At 56.2% G+C, this 17,297-nt stretch overlaps 9 protein-coding genes across 9 annotated transcripts; 4 read left to right on the top strand and 5 right to left on the bottom strand.

The window, feature by feature from the left end:
• Window positions 1-49: 49 nt before the first annotated feature.
• KRP23_13431 (ATP-binding cassette sub-family F member 1) lies at window positions 50-2,641 on the top strand (the record flags this gene model as incomplete). Its single annotated transcript, XM_067884143.1, has 1 exon — window positions 50-2,641. The coding sequence occupies one exon, from the start codon at window positions 50-52 to the stop codon at window positions 2,639-2,641; it is 2,592 nt and encodes an 863-aa protein (XP_067738755.1).
• Window positions 2,642-3,089: 448 nt separating this feature from the next.
• KRP23_13430 (40S ribosomal protein S24-2) lies at window positions 3,090-3,824 on the top strand (the record flags this gene model as incomplete). Its single annotated transcript, XM_067884142.1, has 3 exons — window positions 3,090-3,164; window positions 3,248-3,316; window positions 3,555-3,824. The coding sequence occupies 3 exons, from the start codon at window positions 3,090-3,092 to the stop codon at window positions 3,822-3,824; spliced, it is 414 nt and encodes a 137-aa protein (XP_067738754.1).
• A 532-nt stretch (window positions 3,825-4,356) lies between these two features.
• Window positions 4,357-4,824, bottom strand: KRP23_13429 (uncharacterized protein; the record flags this gene model as incomplete). Its single annotated transcript, XM_067884141.1, has 1 exon — window positions 4,357-4,824. The coding sequence occupies one exon, from the start codon at window positions 4,822-4,824 to the stop codon at window positions 4,357-4,359; it is 468 nt and encodes a 155-aa protein (XP_067738753.1).
• Window positions 4,825-5,518: 694 nt separating this feature from the next.
• On the bottom strand, window positions 5,519-7,449 carry KRP23_13428 (Transmembrane protein 87A; the record flags this gene model as incomplete). Its single annotated transcript, XM_067884140.1, has 5 exons — window positions 5,519-5,834; window positions 5,928-6,019; window positions 6,091-6,485; window positions 6,553-6,674; window positions 6,752-7,449. The coding sequence occupies 5 exons, from the start codon at window positions 7,447-7,449 to the stop codon at window positions 5,519-5,521; spliced, it is 1,623 nt and encodes a 540-aa protein (XP_067738752.1).
• A 170-nt stretch (window positions 7,450-7,619) lies between these two features.
• Window positions 7,620-9,334, top strand: KRP23_13427 (Transmembrane protein 87A; the record flags this gene model as incomplete). Its single annotated transcript, XM_067884139.1, has 4 exons — window positions 7,620-7,784; window positions 7,842-8,453; window positions 8,529-9,056; window positions 9,155-9,334. The coding sequence occupies 4 exons, from the start codon at window positions 7,620-7,622 to the stop codon at window positions 9,332-9,334; spliced, it is 1,485 nt and encodes a 494-aa protein (XP_067738751.1).
• A 204-nt stretch (window positions 9,335-9,538) lies between these two features.
• KRP23_13426 (Gamma-interferon-responsive lysosomal thiol protein) lies at window positions 9,539-12,130 on the bottom strand (the record flags this gene model as incomplete). The annotated part of the gene is made up of 12 exons (XM_067884136.1): window positions 9,539-9,883; window positions 9,950-10,048; window positions 10,113-10,157; window positions 10,236-10,361; window positions 10,424-10,592; window positions 10,668-10,724; window positions 10,793-11,202; window positions 11,291-11,335; window positions 11,413-11,541; window positions 11,615-11,762; window positions 11,844-11,924; window positions 11,994-12,130. 12 exons carry the CDS (start codon window positions 12,128-12,130, stop codon window positions 9,539-9,541), a joined length of 1,791 nt encoding a protein of 596 aa, XP_067738750.1.
• A 281-nt stretch (window positions 12,131-12,411) lies between these two features.
• On the bottom strand, window positions 12,412-13,354 carry KRP23_13425 (Phosphatidylinositol transfer protein SFH5; the record flags this gene model as incomplete). Its single annotated transcript, XM_067884135.1, has 2 exons — window positions 12,412-12,853; window positions 12,936-13,354. The coding sequence occupies 2 exons, from the start codon at window positions 13,352-13,354 to the stop codon at window positions 12,412-12,414; spliced, it is 861 nt and encodes a 286-aa protein (XP_067738749.1).
• A 433-nt stretch (window positions 13,355-13,787) lies between these two features.
• Window positions 13,788-14,738, top strand: KRP23_13424 (uncharacterized protein; the record flags this gene model as incomplete). The annotated part of the gene is made up of 1 exon (XM_067884134.1): window positions 13,788-14,738. The coding sequence occupies one exon, from the start codon at window positions 13,788-13,790 to the stop codon at window positions 14,736-14,738; it is 951 nt and encodes a 316-aa protein (XP_067738748.1).
• Window positions 14,739-14,938: 200 nt separating this feature from the next.
• KRP23_13423 (uncharacterized protein) lies at window positions 14,939-16,963 on the bottom strand (the record flags this gene model as incomplete). Its single annotated transcript, XM_067884133.1, has 3 exons — window positions 14,939-15,380; window positions 15,453-16,001; window positions 16,134-16,963. The coding sequence occupies 3 exons, from the start codon at window positions 16,961-16,963 to the stop codon at window positions 14,939-14,941; spliced, it is 1,821 nt and encodes a 606-aa protein (XP_067738747.1).
• Between the last annotated feature and the right edge of the window lie 334 nt (window positions 16,964-17,297).

The raw sequence follows: 17,297 nt of genomic DNA, 5'->3' as shown, positions 1-17,297 counted from the left end.
TATCCAGTCATGGCGTCACTCCCATTTCATCGGATTGACCCATAGAACGATGGCTCGCGGCAAGAAGAAAGGAGGCCGCCGCGGCGACGACTCGGACTCGGACGACGCCAAAGCAGCACCGCCCGCGGCCCCCGTAGCCGTAGACGAAGGCGACAAGAAGTCGGCGCGCAAGGAGAAGCTGAAGGCCCGCAAGGCGCAGCGCCAGGCCGTCAAAGCCAATGAGGAGCAGGCGAGCCAGCGCACAGCGTCGGACGCCGAGCAGGACGAGGACGAGGAGGATCCGTACGCACAGGTGGCAGCCAGCATGAGCAAGAAGAAGAAGAAAAACAAGAAGAAGCAGGTGAACTTTGCGGCGCTCATGGACGACAGCGACAGCGAGGAGGAGGAGGAAGAGCAGGGAGAGGAGGAAGAAGAAGAGGAGGAGGAGGAGGAAGACGAGTACGCGCAGGCCGCTGCCAGTGTGAGCAAGAAGAAGAGCAAGAAGAAAGACAAGAAGAAGGTGGAGAGCGAGGAGGAAGAAGAGGAGAAGCCTGAGCCGGTCGTGGAGAAGAAGAAAGACAAGAAGAGCAAGAAGAAAGTGATCTCCAGTGACCTATTCTTCGACCCCGTGGATCAGCCTGAGGAGGACAAGAAGGAGAAGAAGAAAAAGAAGAAGAAGTCCAAACTCCCGTTCGAGACCAATGACGACGAGGAAGAGGAGGAGGAGGACGGCGAGAAGAAGAGCAAAAAGGACAAGAAGAGCAAAAAGGACAAGGAGGGTAAGCGGCTCAGCAACAAGGAGCGCAAGCGCCTGAAAGAGGAGCAGGAGCGCCAGGAGCGCGAGGACGAGTACCACCGCGCGGCCAACCCCATGGACGGCGCGCAGTTCTCCGTCTCGCAGCAGGCCTTCACGGAGGACTCCAACTGGGAGAACGCCACGGACATTCACATTGAGAACTTCAGCATTAACGCGCACAACAAGCTGCTGTACGACAACGCATCGCTGCACATCAACGCGGGCGGCAAGTACGGTCTGGTCGGCCCTAACGGCCAGGGCAAGACCACGATCCTGAAGATGATTGCGCTGGGCGAGCTCAAGATCCCGCCCAAAGTCGACTGCCTGTACGTGGAGCAGGAGGTTGTGGCCGACGACACTCGTGCCGTGGACGCCGTGCTGAAGGCTGACGCCGAGCGCTGGGCGTTGCTGGAGGAGGAGAAGCACCTGCTTGTGGAGCTGGAAACTAAGCAAGACTCGGCGCTGGACGACCGATTGAACGAGGTGTACGAGCAGCTGTCGACCATGAACGCGTCTGCCGCTGAGGCTCGCGCGCGCCGTATCCTTTTCGGTCTGGGGTTCGACTCAGCCATGCAGGAGAAGGTCACGAAGGACTTTTCGGGCGGTTGGCGCATGCGTATCTCGCTGGCCAAGGCCCTGTATGTGGAGCCGACGCTGCTGATGCTGGATGAGCCGACGAACCACTTGGACTTGAACGCCGTCATTTGGCTGGACGACTACCTTCAGAAGTGGAAGAAGACGCTGCTCGTGGTGTCCCACGACGCCGACTTCCTGAACAGCGTGTGTACGGAGGTGCTGCACCTGGAGAACAAGAAGATTGTGCACTACAAGGGTAACTACGACATGTTCCGTGACATGGAGAAGCAGAAGCGGAAGCAGATGGAGAAGGCGTGGGAAAAGCAGCAGAAGCAGCTTCGTAACCTCAAGGCTTCGGGCAAGTCGTCCAAGAAGGCCACGGAGATCGTCAAGAAGAAACGCGAGCCTGGTGCTCGTTCGTCGAAGAAGAAAGCGCTCACGCCCGATGACGCTGCGGATGCGTCGGCCCCGATGGACCTGCTGGAGCGACCGAAGGAGTACATTGTGCAGTTCAGCTTCCCGGAGACCACGGTTGTGTCGCCGCCCATTCTTGAGGTTCGCGAGGCCAGTTTCCGCTACGGCGATGGCCCGTACCTGTTCAAGAACTCGGACTTCGGTATCGATACGACGTCGCGCGTGTGTATCGTGGGCCCCAACGGTGTGGGTAAGAGTACGCTGCTGAAGATGATCACGGGCGAGGTTATCGTGAAGGAAGGCGAGGTGCGTCGCAACCCGCGTGTGCGTCTGGGTATCTACAGCCAGCACTTTGTGGACAAGCTGCCCATGGGCGAGACACCCGTGGAGTACCTGCGTCGCCTGTTCCAGGACCAGACGTACCAGCAGGTGCGTAACCTGCTTGGCAAGGTGGGTCTCGAGGGCCACGCGCACGAGATCAAGAACCGCTTGCTGTCGGGCGGTCAGAAGGCGCGTGTGGTGATCGCCGAGCTCATCCTGATGCGCCCGCACATCCTGATTATGGATGAGCCAACGAACAACCTGGATATCGAGTCCATCGACGCGCTTTGTGACGCTATCCGTGACTATGAGGGCGGCGTGGTGATCGTGACGCACGACGCGCGTCTGATCGAGTCGACGGAGTGCGTGCTGTGGGTGTGCGGCGGCGACCAGGACGTGGTGGTGTACGACGGCACGTTCGAGGACTACAAGCAGTCGATCCTGGACGACCTGCACAAGCAGGCGCAGGCCGAGGAGGAACGTCTGGCCGAGAACGCCGCCAAGAAGGCCGAGGCCCGCGCCCAGAAGCTGCTCGCCAAGCCTACCGAGGCGTAGAGTGTCGGTTTGTACAAGTCGGAGCGGCTACTGCCATAACAATGTTTGCTGTGCATAGCTGGGAAATTAGACGCGCGAATCCGTCGCTAACTTGCATATACTTCCTACGACCATTTGATCGAGTGCGTGTCCGCAGCATGCATGTTGCAACATGTACGTTGTCTTTGCACTTTAGTGCCAGGCCACTCTTCAGCGGCAAAAGACCTTTAGAACTGCATCCATTCTGTAATCATATTGTAAAAGTTATCGCTAACGATTGGATCTCACCTTTAATATCGAATAGACCTTCTGCATTAGATATACAGTTTGGCCTTCGCGCGATGATTGGCCGGTGCGCAGAGCGGCGGATTGGTTGGCTCTGGCGGTCTTTCGGCTCGGTCGCGCCGCCCGCCAGCAGCTCATTCCATTCCCCGCAGAACTTCTCGTTACTAAGTCAAAGACAACAAGCATGGCTGACAAGGTCCCCGTCACGGTGCGCACGCGCAAGTTCCTCCGCAACAGCCTGCTGGCTCGCCGCCAAATGGTGCGTCCCTGCTTCTCCTCTGCGTACGCTCGTCTTCGTCTGCCCCTGTGCTGACCTTTATCGCCTATTATTGACGACTGCAGGTGGTGGAGGTGATCCACCCGGGCCGCGCTAACGTCCCCAAGGCGGAGCTCCAGGAGAAGGTCTCCAAGGTACGACACAAATTTACTGAATTCTGTCGCCGATCCACCCGCCAGCCAGCAGCACAGCTAGACGCGACACAAAACATACAGGACACAGATACAGGACGCCGTTCAGAGGCGAATGCACTGCCGATGCGCTTGCTTTTCTCTCGGGGTTCGGCATCAGAGAGCTCTGCTGGCTGGCTGGGAAGGCGAAAATCAGATGCAGAGTGGATGGCTGACAGTGCTGGGGTGTTGTATTGCGCAGATGTACAAGGTGAAGGACGCCAACACGGTCTTCCTGTACGGCTTCCGCACGCAGTTCGGCGGCGGCAAGAGCTCGGGCTTCGGCCTCGTGTACGACACGGTGAACGACGCCAAGCGCTTCGAGCCCAAGTACCGTCTGATCCGCCAGGGTCTGATTGAGAAGGTCGAGACCTCGCGCAAGCAGATTAAGGAGGCCAAGAACCGCGGCAAGAAGATCCGCGGTGTCGGCCGCCGTATCGCTCGCCACAAGGCTGCCAAGGCCAACAAGTAGAGTTGAGGACTCGGTCGCCACGGCGATTTCGAATCTGGCACGAGCTCGCGCCTGCGCTGTTCGCCGCGCTTGGCTCGTTGTCGCCATTCCGCTGAGAGTATTTTGGGGAACAAGAAGGTCATGCTGGGAAGTGTAACTAGTCAAGAAACTCACACGTTTGCTTGATCCACCCACCACGTCGCCTTGTCTGCCTCAAATGTATTTTGTCAGAGACTTATGCTGTTGCCGTCTTGTGCTAGTTGCTTGGAGTTTGCAGGTGGGAATGGAAAGACATACATAACGTGACGCAGAGCGCAATGGGAGTTCTATGCATTATGGGGACGGAAAGCTGTCTGCTTGCTGGCAAACTGCGCTCATAATAATACCGGGACACGAGCTGATGGCGGTGGTGGTCGACTTCAACACGGAGTAACTTGTCCAACGAGAGTCACACGAGTTTGACTCGGGCAAGCTTTTCATAGCGTAGCTGCCTGGAACACTCTACTCTCGGCTCTGGAACTGGGGTGCTTGACTCGTTGAAGCTTCGGGTGGGCTATTGAACGACGCAGCAACCACCTTTGGGCACTCCTTGCACCATGCCTGGGCCGGCCTGTTTGCTGTAATGTGTCCGATTCGAGTAACTCATCTCTACCAGCGCGCCACCGGTCTCGTCCGCAAATGTGAGCTGTCTACCCGTTTTGGTGATATTATACTCATTGCCGCCACTTGGAGGTGCTGGAAGAATCTCCGCCGCGCCGTCAATGTCGTCTTCTTCAAACTCGTGGCCGGTGGCATCTGAAGTCCCGTTCACCTTGAGATTACTGTTTCTTGTCGTCAGCGGTGGCCTTGCTGCTTGAGGTAGACCATCGCCGGAATTGTCTTGAGTCATGAAGTCTGGTGCCGTTGTCGGGTCCAAATCGAATGAAGGCCCTCGATAGCTTGCTGTATGGTCTGTATTCTCGGTCTGGATGTTTTCGGACGAGGTTTCCGTCGCGAGGTCCTGCCAGTCATCGTCTCCCATGCCGAGTTTGTGTCGTCTCTCTCCGTCTGCGTTTGCTTCCATTGGGTGTACTGATTGGCGCATGAAGCCTAGAGATCTCGTCTAGGCGCCAGCAGTTGGTTTGGCTGGTGGCGTGTGTCTGCTCTTGAGCGTCTCGAGAAGCAAACCGAAATTCACTTTACGAGAGCAAGGCGCATCAGGCGGCTGACTTCCTTGTGCAGTGGTTAACGAAGCTCTCGTCCTCGCTGACCCTGGGTTACCCGGGCCAGTACTAACTACCGACTGGCCTGGGTTGCTACTCGCAGGTGGGTATTGTTGTCCTGCCCTTCCTTGGCGTTCTGGTCGAAATATGCGCCTCCAGTTCTGGTGCAGGCAGCCATCGCTGCACAGACAATAATAGGGACGAGAGAAACTCGCGTACCAAATGGATGACAGAGCAGTTTTGTAGCCATTTGGGTTATGCTAAGGTTAACTTTTCGTGAGCAAGAGTAACAACAGATCGACGCGCTGCACGAGCCCACTATATGTATTATAATACTTCCTGCAATCTCTACATGTACTTTAGTCAAAGAACGCGATTTCAATTTGTCAGCCGCATAATAATTATTCTTTGCCTTCGTGCATGAGCGTACACTTCCTCGGCTCAAAACCGACACATACCTGGCACCTCGGACATTTCCTCTACTGTCTCCAATCCGGATATTGTGGTGCCATTTTACAGCGACTCGACGGTGGAAGGAGGACTTGTATCCTTCGCAGCCGACGCTGGAGCAGGCGACAATTTGGAAGGTGGGGAGTTTTCATCGTCCGCCGCTGAAACCACGCGCTGCGTCAACTCGATGCCGCGCGCGATCGAAGCTGGCGTCTCCGGTTCACGACTGGGAAGTTGGTCCATTTGCGCGTAGAGCAGACCATGCTGCTTTGGCCGCCACAGATACACCGCTACCATTAAGATCCCAAAAAAGAGCAGGCGCGTAGCAGCCCACACGACCCATGTGTACGCCCACGGTAACCAAATTGCACCGGAGTAGCTGTAGCATTCCCACGACAGCATATAGAGACATATTTCAAGAATTAGTCACGTGACGAGACAGCAAACGATAAATCTCTGGATGAAAGCTTACACAGCTCCTTCAATTGCCATCAGGACAAAGGAGATCACAACGTAACCCACGAGAACTCGGTTCAGTGACGAATACATTTGCAATTTAGCTGTCTGCCAAGCATAAAACAAATAGTGATTAAAAAGGAGGAAAACTGCCCCGCATGCATTATGACAAAGCTTACCTGGCCAAAAGCTGCAAGGTTCTTGCGCGTCAATTCGAGCGACAAGAAAATCCAGCCTCCAAAACACGCATTGGTCATAATGACGAGCGCTTCCCACACCGCAGGGGGCCGCACGTCACCATCCGACTGGTTGGCTAGATGGCTCACCTCTAGCGCCCCGACTGCGACGAAGTAGCATACACCGAGTCCAGAAACCACGAAAACTTCCGGCCATGAAATCTCCATCCGCACAATGCCGTAGCCCAGACTGACTAACGTCGTTGCAATGCGTGCTACCATACCAGCTAGTACTTTCACGAATGTGGACAGCAACACCGAGTCCGGGTAGGGACAGCATACGGGAACGCCAGAATCATTCAGGAGCTTATACGTCACAAACCATGCCAACGACTCGCCTGCACACACACAGCAATCATATCAACTACACATCTCTTTCCAAAACGCGATGCCAAAGCGACATACCAGTTGCAAGTAGCAGAACTGCAAGCAAGAAATAGTGAGTTCCCACCACGCTCTGCCGATGGCGACTGATCAAAACCAAAAAGTACACGTCCAGTGCACCATACATGAACGACAACACGCCACTACACAACAAATAAAACATCCACAATAAATAAGTCGTTCGTCCACCTTCACCGACACTAAAACGTCTTCGACTCACTTGAAGGGGAACAGCCCATACAGCAGTCCTGGCAGGTATCCGTACGGGTTGTGGAATGCAATCTTCGCGTCCACATGCAGCAACGGGTCCACCATCGGATATGCCACAAACTCGTCTGCACTCACAGGGTAGCCGAACGCCGCACTCTTCTGCTTCCAGCACGGCACCAGCAGCATCGTCTGCAGCCCGCCTTCTCTCGGATAGAACGTTGCGTTCATCCGCAGCTCCTGGTCGCTGTCCATTGGGTAAAACTGGCCCTGCAGCTGCCCCTCCACGTTGCTCCCGTTGCTGAAGTTCCAGCTACAGGCTGAGCGGTCGTCGAAGCCCGCAGCGAGCGCCGCGTCCGCCGAATACGCGGCCAGGACGACGCCAAAGTCGAAATAGTCGCTCAGTCTGCGCACAGTGATGGCGTCTTGCACTTCGTCCTTCTTTAGTGGACGCATCGTCGCATCCACGCAGACACTAGATCGTCCGGTGAGCCCCCAGGGCCCGCGGCCGTCCGCAAACATCCTCTCTGTGAACTTGCAGCCCGTGACTTTCTCGTGCACCTCGTGGATCGAGCAGGAAGCCAGCAGGTCTCCACGACATATCATCAGAAGAGCGAGAAAGAGAATCGTATAGTGGTGTCCACTGCGAACTGAGAAGCAGCCTACGAGACGCAGCGCGGCGGCCGCAACACCGCGCACCAGCGGCGCCATCTTGGTTGTCCTTGTCGTGAATCGGGAGTGATGGTCAACTGTCACACTCGTCTTCAAACTGATTTCGACCAATACAAGCCGTGATTGGCTTCTCGTCTTTTCTACCAATGAGAAGACGAATCTTTCTCCGATCACTCGACATCGTCGCCAGAATCGAAGAAGCTCCCAACATGTCGTCGCTGCTGCTGCTAGCGGCGCTGGCGCTGCAGGCCGTGGCCGCCTCCATCTACCCCGTGGAGAGTAGCTACTGGGTGCCGCCCTTCCAGCGCGCCGAGAAGCTCTTCGCCACAGACCAGGGTCCCATCCTCGCGCGCACGGGCAACTCGTCGGTCACTGTACGTCTTTATATATCATGATGCGAAGGGCCTGCGCTAACCTGTTTCCCTCTGTAGATCGATATCAGCGGCGTGAATGTGACGCAGGACATGGCCGGCTGGAGACTCGTGGTCTTCTTCTACCACGTTGACAACTACGAGGACTTCACGGCCGTGGCCGACAAGATCGAGCTGCTGGCTTGCTCCGACGTGGCAGGAATGAAGTTCGACGGTATGTCGGATATCCAGCGCTTCGTGTTCCCCGTGTCCAACGAGTCGACGCCCACAGTGAGCGCCAACGTGTCGCACGTCGTCAACACGAGCGGCTGGACGGATACGCAGGTGTTTGTCTGTGCGGACGATGAAGGCGCGGCGACCGAGACGCTGACGTTCGCAGGATCCATGGAGGTGCGCAACCCGTACGGACTGTTACCGGCTGTGCTCTACGGTATGCTGCCGTTCAGCGGCTTCTTGACCATTGGGTACTTGGTGCTGGACGTGTTCTTCGTCTTCCTGTTGATCCGGTACCGTCACCAGCTGCTGTCGCTGCACTTTGGCATCCTGTTGATTTTGGTGATGGGGACGGCGGCGTCTGCGGTCTGGTTCTACGCTTTCTACCGCATGAACAAGACGGGCGAACCGGTGTGCTGCCCCTACCCGACGACGTTCCTGATTGCCGTCATTTTGGACGTAAGTTTGTGGATGAGGATATAGTGGTTGATAGCAGGCTGACACTTTTGCGGAATGTTGTTTTGAATTGTGCAGACATTTGTGCGTACGCTGGCGCGTATTATCCTGTTGGTGGTGTGTCTGGGCTACGGCATTGTGCGGAGCAACCTGAGCCGCGTTGAAGTTGGCGTGATTACGTTTCTGTCGCTGGCTTACTTCGTGTCGGGCATTGCTGATGAAGTTACGCGCGGCACGTCGAGTGGAGCGGACTTCCGCGAGAAACCGACTGCTTGGTCGTTCATCCAGCTGCTGTGCAACCTTGCGTTCATCATGTGGATCCAGTACTCCATGGAGCGTATCCTGCGCGCTCTTCGTGACCAGAAGCAGTTTGCCAAGCTCAGCATGTACCGCTGGCTGGCCTGGTCGCTCGCCGCCTTCATCGTGTTTTTCACCATTCTCACGGTTGTGGCCGTCTGCAGTCGGCTTGGCGTCTTTGAGTGGGACGTTGAATGGGAGTGGATGCAGCTCGTGGCGTGGCCTGTGCTAAACTTCACGGTCTCGGCTGCTATGACCTTCATCTGGCGGCCGACGCAAAACAGTTCCCAGTTCGCCTACTCCATGCAGGTACGCTCCGGAGACCGATTGATGTATACGTGGTTGCTCTATCGTTTGGTACTAACGATAACAATGCCGTGTTCTTGTCATGCTATAATGCTGTACAGTTGCCGATGACGGACAGCCCCGGGATCGAGATGACTCGCAACACACACGGATCCTCTTCGGATGAGGACGTGAATCCGGAAATGGAGTCCGACTCGGACGAAGAGAATCCGCGCCCTCCCATCACCGAGAAGAAGCTGAAGAGTTACAGCAAAGATAGTGACGATATGGAAGGGGTTTAGCCGACTACTCATACCAGGTAGTTTAGTGGGCTAACTCGTTTTTGTATTGCGCAGTGTGTGCGTGCACATTGATACAAATCAAGAAGCGGAGGGTGAAGAATGAGAACGACACTTTTGTACGAAGTTGGATCCCACGCTCTCAAGCTACATGTAGCAAATATCTAGCGGTGCTTACACACGCTTGCTGTCGCTGCCCCCACTCTTTCAGGCGTCTTTCTTGTGGTCGCGTGTTAGTCGTAGAGCCACCACGATCAGTCCAACGAAGCACGCGCCAGGCAAAATAACCGCCGTCATGGTGGCGTTGTCCGAGGTTTCCTCGTCGTCAGCCTGCTTGCCTCCGATGACCTTGGCTTCAAACTCCGTCACAGTCTTCGCCTCTGGCAGAGTTGGCAGCGGCTTACCGATGCCCGGAGCATCTTCATATTGCGCGCCAGTATTGCCGGTGTCCTTCTTCTTAGGAGCGCAGGGCTTAACCACGTCGTCATCGGCTGGAGGCTTGGATTCCGCCTGCTCGCGAAGCCTCTTGGGCTGGCACGCCGTCGGCCACAACTGTTCAACATTTAGCACACCATGTTAGAGTGAAGCAGGTTGGTAGCTACAACAAACGCAACGCACGTCCTTAGGTCCCGAGTAGGCCTTGCACACAGCATCCATCAGCTGCTTCAAGCCGATTCCGTGCGACGCATCGCCCAGCGGCACGCCATTAAGAACGATCTACAATCACAAGGTCATCAAGATCAGACACGGCAAAACATGATGTATCAACTACACAACTTACGTAGGGGACCCAGGGAACGCGCAGTGATTGCCTCTTGGCGACATTCTGCATCAAATAACAGCATCCGTCGATGAGGATGATTTTAGCTAGTGAACTGCCAGACACAACTCGATTCAAACCAACCTGTCGGAGGAGATCGTCGCTCTTTGTGTCATAGCACGTTTTCATCTTGGTGTGAGCTTCGCCTTGAAAACAGCGGTTTATGATGAAACTCCAGGTCAAACCCTTGTTGTCTTTGCTTTCCATACACTGAAACAGTACACAAAACAGTAAGTAACTACAGCGTGACAAGCAACCGGGCAGAAACTTACAGCGATACGTTCCACCAGCTCTCCAATTTGCTGAAACTCCTCAACAGCGCAGCTTAACCACTTGTGTCCAAGGCACTCCACCATGCCAGCAGTGCATACGAAGTTGCCCTTTGCGTCGAAAGATGTACCAGCGGCGGGTACTGGGCGAAAGTCGATGATTTCCTGAAATCTGGATTGAGGCACACATTAATACAAAAGGGTCAGGAATAAAGCGTCACGGAAAGATAACTCGTTGTACACGTACTCCTTGTCGCGAATAAGTGAAATCAGTGGCCTCGTGATGAACGACATGCACCCGGGGCTACACAAACAATGTTAGGGGAGGAGCGAAGGTGGAGAGAAAGTAGTTTTCTACGAGAACATACGTACCAGAATGCTCGCCAGTACATATCCAGCTGCACCTTTCCTGATACTGCGGCTGTAATAGGCACAACGGCAGGAACGGCGTTTGCCTTTTCTTCCTTCATGTCTACAACAATATCGCCGTCCCCGCCTTCAACAGTATCTCCATTAGCAGGGGCCTGCACTCCAGTGTTCACTGCTTCTCTCTCTGGCGCACTGGTAGCTTGAGACTTTTCTCCAGCGGCCACCAGAGGCTTGTCGCCCTTATTTTCCACCGCTTCTTCAGGCGCAAACTCCTTCTGCTCCCCAACAACCTTCACACATTCCGGAGGGTAAAAGCTCTTGGGTCCAGTATAGGCTGAGCAAATGCTAGTCTTGAGCATGTTCAAGGGGACACCTTCCGTGGCCGAGCCAAGCACCTTATCATTCACAATCGTCTGTTTACAACAGAGCAAAGCACGAAGTAGCGCCATGAGCATGTCAATCTGGATAATCCAACAGGAAGAAAGTGGCTTGCGAACTTACGTATGGCATCCAAGGAACGCTGCCTGAGCGCTCTTCGCGAATCATCTAACACCATCAAACCAGCAGATTTGGCGTTAAGACCCACTCCCCGCCCAATAAAAAGAAAACTCCCAAGCCCGCACTTTCAGCAGTATGTCCTTGCTGCGGTTATCAAAGCACTCCTTGACCACGATGCGTTCTTCATCCGTCAGACAGTTTTTAATCTTCGTAGGCCAGTCACCCACTTGTCCAGACTCGTCTCCTTCAATGCACTGCAATCACAAACCACCGATCCAATCCGTCACGCCTCCGCCTACTCATCAAAACCACCGCTGAGCAACGCACCGCAATTGTACCAAGGTACTTGACGACATCGTCACGGTCCTTGTCGAGCACGCAGACTTGCCAGCGGTGACCCGTGCACTCTAACGGGCCCGCCTCACACGTGATGGTCCCGTCCTGCTTCTCTTGCATCCCCGCAGCTGGAATCAACCTGCGTCAATGCATAACACAATCCACAGCCAGAATTATCAGCCCTGTAGCTTACAGTAGCCAGCCTAGGCGAGTTGCTCACGTTAGGTCGATGATGTTGCGGTATTCCTCCGTGCGCACGAGCTCCAGCAGCGGGTCGCCGACGAACCATTGGCAGGCGGGGCTGCAGAACAAACAGAGTGATTGTCAGGAAGTTGCATCTGCAGAATATGGCGCTGTAGGAGCAGCATACCAGAAGGCGCGGAAAAAGACACGCAAGTTCACGCGCTGCTGCTGTGTCACCCCCGTGGATTCGGTCGCTGCGCTGGAGACGAACGCATAGACACCTAGCAACGACGCCACAGCCGCCAGAGAACGCAGGAGGCCCATGGAGAGAAGGGAGAGACGCAGCCTCGAGCAGCTACGATACACTCCTGCTAAATGGCAAGAACTCGTGTGCAGAGTGTGGTGTGCGATACATCAATTAGAGTACTAGGTATCCGGATTCGTTGTAGGCAAGTTCCAGGTATCATATGGGCAATATATTCATTAGAACCGCGGCGGCTTAGCTGGGTATGAGGACCCACGCGCAAAACACACAATAAAAACAGGAGACTCCGATACGATGATCTGGCCGGCAGCCACGACAAGAGTCTTGACGAAAGCTTCACCTAGCTCGTCTCCGCGTACAGCGTCTGCTCCCCGATGGTGTCGAGTGGGGCGGACTTGCCGCCGTAGACCTCAGGAACTCCGTCGCCGAGCTCGGTGTAGAGCTGCTCGCCGTAGCTCAGCACCGTGAACTTGCGAACGGTTTCCGCAGACAGGAAGAGCTTGAAGGCCGTGAACACCCAGCCCATGAGGACAGGCACGTTCAAGAAGAACTTGCGGCTCAACATCTCCGGGTATACCTTGGAGAAGACGTCGATGGTCTTGCGCGACGCGACCTTGACGTCCGGGTCCTGGCGCAGGAACGAGATGTTGAGGTAGTCGTGGATCTGGATGCCCTGGTACGGGTCGGGGCCCTCGCCATAGTCCGGAATAGACACGGTCGCCTCGTTCAGCTTGAGCTTCTGGATGCCCTTCTCCATTAGCGCCACACGCCAGCGCAAGAACCTGAAAAGAGCCATCCACAAACACCAAAAGTCAGCAAAATGGCATCCCCATTCTACTATCAGCCTCCGACACTGTTACTCACTGGTCGAGGTTGCCGAACGTAGCCTTGTTGTCTTTCACCGCTCCGTAGATGTTGAACGTCACAACGTCTTTCTTGTTCTCGCTTCCGGGAACGCCATCGATCTCGATCACGTAGCCCAGGCCCCCAAAGACCTCCTTGGAGAACTTCTCATCCAGCGTCTCCAGTGGCTTAAAGCTGCTGCGCCACTCGAGCGTCTCGCCCAGCTGCGTCTTGGCCTTGTCCACGTCGTTGGCGTTGGCGCGCAGGAACTTCTGCAGGATGAGTTTCGTCGTGAACGGGCCGCTCGGGTCCAGCGTCACACCGAACACTTCGCTGTAGCCGCTGGAGGCCTCGATGAGCGACGGGAGCGCCTTGAGCAGCTGGTTGATGGGGTGGCTCTCGACGATGGCGGGCCACTCGGGGGCAGCAGGCGACGACATGCTCCTGACACTCGTTCTTCAGGAATGAAACCCATGCAGAAAAAAATGCGCGTCCATCGAAAACTGTGATCTGGAATGAGAACCTGCGATACGGAATGACCCGCGATTGGGCGGAGGCACACTTCGACTTGCTGGTCACAAATGAGCTCTTGCTCTGGGCTGCCCAAGGCACTACCTGGTCTTTTGATAGTGCATTAACGATGGCATCTAGGCAAGTCTGCAAGACACACATGCGATATCAATCCCACACACTGTTTGTTGGAGGCTCATTTGACTAGCATGCGACGACAAAATCTGATAACGCTCACGGGTATATTTGGGGGAGCTGCTAGTGTCGACTAACGTTACAAGGCAGTAATGCTGCTGGTTTCATGCTCGTCCTCGCTTCCTTGGCGTTTCGCGGCCGTTGTGTTCGCTGTCGGCAGTATCAGAGATGGCTCGACCGCGGTACGTCGACCCTCGAGACGAGCTCTTGATGTCGATGGACGTTGAAGGCGCCAATGCGGTAGATGAAGACGAGCTGGATGCTCACCATCAAGTGCTGGCGATGGCGTCGGCTATCGAGCAGCTCACGCAGGACTTCGCTCGGCAACAGGAGGAACTAGCGGACGCGTACAAGAAACTGCAGCAATATGCACTGCGGGAGCATAGTGGAGAGGCTCCGACGCCTAGACTGAATGTTCGTCCCGGTGGAAATGGCCATTGTGGCTGCAGTCACGCGGCGGAGCTGGAAGAACTGAAAAGGTTGCTGGAGGTGAAAGACCTGGCGCTGGCTGAAGCATTACAGCAGCGCAATGAGCACCGGGTGGGGCTGGAAAAGGCCGAGGCGCTGATTGACGAGTTACGCTCACTGCATCTCGATACCACAGGAGGCAGAGTACCGAAAGTAGCGTGGAAAGCGCCGCCTCCAGCGCCAGGGTTTGCTGCAACAAACATGATCAGCCGCAGTACTCGGAATGCCGCAACAGCCATCCAGTACGCGCAGGCAGCAGTAGGAATTCGCACGCCCATGACGTCGGCAGCCACAGCGGCTTTGCTGGGATGTTCCGGTGCCATTGAAGTGCCTCACGACGAGCGGTTCGACGTCGAGAGCACGTACAAGCAGCGTAAGGAGACTGGTGACGCCTTCTGGCGCAAGCAATATAAGGAGGCCGTGCGGATGCGCAAGTCGCCGTCGCCTGTGGGTCTACAGAGCGCTGTTACCACACAACACAACCCAGCTACTGCGCAGCCGTCTCTCAAGATTTTCTCGGGCCCCGACAACCGTAAGAAGAAGACAGACCAACTTCGTGACGAGACGGTGCCATCTTCACGCTACATCGGCATCAGCTCGAGGCAGAACAACATTATCAAAGAGCAGCACCGCATGTTCGCAAAAGAATAAGTTGGAATAACCAGGTAGGATACCGGATGTAGAAACTCACGCCGACCCAGTAAGCAATTACTCCGTTTGGAGAAAGCGGCTCCATTATACACGGCTGGATTGAAGCTACTGCTACTACGAATGACGGCGGACGGAGCCATTTCACACCACTTTTGACTGCTAACCTTTTAGGATTCGGTGCGCTCCGGTGAGTTGATAGCCTACTCCGCGACCGGCACCGGTACGGAAACAGACGCAGCGGTGGCGGCAGCGGCGTCCACGGCGACGGCTGCTTCAGCCGCTGCCATGGCATCGATTGGTGCCTCCGGTTCCTCCTCCTTGAGCTCCTCAGGCTTCGCAGGCACTGTCGAGTCGAAGTACTTGCTTTCCCGAGCCGACTTAATTGCCGCAGAAATCACAGCGCGGCGCTTGAACTCAGTAGCATTCTTGGGAATGGGCGGCGCCGGAACAGTGCGGCCGTCCACCACGAAGTGCGTGACGCGCTCGTACGGGAACGGCGCCAGACTTGACTCGTGGAAGTAGCCCGAGAACTTGAGACGGCGAAGGTAGACTTGGTAGATTTTGTCTTGGGGACGGGCTTCCACCACGAAACCGGAGCCGAAAGTCGTCAGCACGCGCTCCTCCTTGTGAAACTTGCCCTTCCTGTAAATCAAAAAGCAACACGCACGTCAAAACTCGTGACCGACAGTACACAGCTCCGAATGTGAGACTTACGGGGCCATCTTGATCGTTGCCATAGTGGACACCTTGGCCTTGACACTGGAGAGCGTGGGAAGGTTACCCGGCAGCGTGGGCAGATTGGCTGGCAGCGTGGGGAGGTTACCCGCTACAGAGGCACTGCGCATTCTCTCGCCCGCGTTCATCATGGACGTGCGCGTGAGGTTCAGAATCGACGACAGGCGCGTGGCCGTCGCCGGCGCGTACGTCAGGTCCGTCTCGGCATGAACGTCGTTAATGAACAGCAGCGGCGATTGACCAGACTGGGTCTCCAGCACCACTGCGTACGTCTCGTCCTCCTCGCGGAAATGCACAACGTGGCCTGGCCCGAAGGGTGTGTCAACACGGTCTCCCTTGACGAAGTGCGTCCGCCTCCCCAACATCCGCACCGAGTCGGCATTCAAGTACGCCGTCGCGCCGCAGGGCGTCTTGACCACGAAGAACTTGTCCGTGCGCACCTCCAGCACCGTGCAAACCCCGAAAGGCGTCTGCGCCTTGCCCAAGTCCGCTTGCTGCACCGCGTCATGCTTGGTGTTGACCGCGAAGCTGTCTCACCAACCGACCGAAAGGCGAAGAGGCACACACAGCAAACGAAACACCATGAGAAACCCATCCAGAAACGATCTAGCAATATATAATCCCTATACAGCAAACACCAGCATAGCAATGGGCCTCTACCTCTTGCCGGTCGTGTTGAGCTTGGAGCCGACGCTTTCCCGCAGCGAGCTGTAGCCCTCAAACAGGCGGTTCTTGGTGTTCTGGATGAGAGTCCCCCGCGGGTGAACCTTGTCGAACTTCTTGGTCGTGGCCTTCATGCGCCAGACATGCTCGTCGTCCCAGCGCCAGTCCAGCGCGATGCTGTACATGTCCTCCTCGACGTAGTACTGCTCCACGGTGGCCATGCCCCAGCGGGTCTTGACCCTCTCCCCCACGACGCTCTTAATCTCCCTGATGATGGTCTCCTCCCTCAAGTACGCGACGCTCTTGGGCACGAGCTGCACCACGTAGAAGCCGTCCTCTAGACGCACGTCCAACACTGTGCCCGTACCGAAGGTCGTGGCCACGCACATGCCGCGGCGGGCCTTGAACGTGGTGTCCGAGCACGGCGACGGGGAGCTGCCACTGCTGCCCGTGGGTGACGTCTTGGCCGTCTCCGCCGGCTCGGGCGCCGAGTTTTGGCGTACGCTCATGCGGCGGTACAGTGACGTGGCGGTCTGCTCGATGGACATACCGCGGCGGCGGATGGCGGCGGCCGCCACAGATGCAGCGGACGGGGCGGGCACCACACCGTCATGGGAGCGGCGCTCGTCGGGGAAGTCCGGCAGCTCCCCGGGCTGGTCGTCGTCCTGGTTGTCGTCCAGCACAGGCTCCTCCTCGGCCTCCTGCTCTCCCTCCTTGGCGCCCTTCTGCGAGGTGCGGTACGTGGGCACCTTGGGAAGGAAACCGCCGAGCGCGAAGCCCGCGCGCTTGGGCTTCACGGCGCTGTCTTCCTTGCTGGTCGCGACCATGTCAACTTGTATCGGAGCTCTTCTTCCACTGGACTTTTGCGTTGTGTGCAACTGCGCAGACGTGTTTAGTGAGTGTACTTAACGAGGAACGGCCGTGGATCTCAAGTAAGTGACCATGGGTGCCGTTGAAACAGACGAAACGTATGTAACGACGCGGAAATGGCTACACATTGTATATTCGGGTAAGTAGACATGTCGCGTAGAGCACCGGGCACTGCAGTGGGCAGCTGTTGCTGCAGCTCCCGAGATGCAACAGCGGGCCGCTGTCAGCGGCAACGCCAGCGTCATGAGCTCGCCACCAAGGCAAGGTGTGGCCAAATGCCAATACATACCC

This window comes from Phytophthora ramorum (assembly GCF_020800215.1).
Source record: "Phytophthora ramorum isolate Pr-102 chromosome Unknown Phyram_PR-102_s0017, whole genome shotgun sequence".
Classification (NCBI taxonomy): domain Eukaryota; phylum Oomycota; class Peronosporomycetes; order Peronosporales; family Peronosporaceae; genus Phytophthora; species Phytophthora ramorum.
The sequence above is the reverse complement of the archived record's forward strand: the minus strand, read 5'-3'. Positions and strand labels throughout refer to the sequence as shown.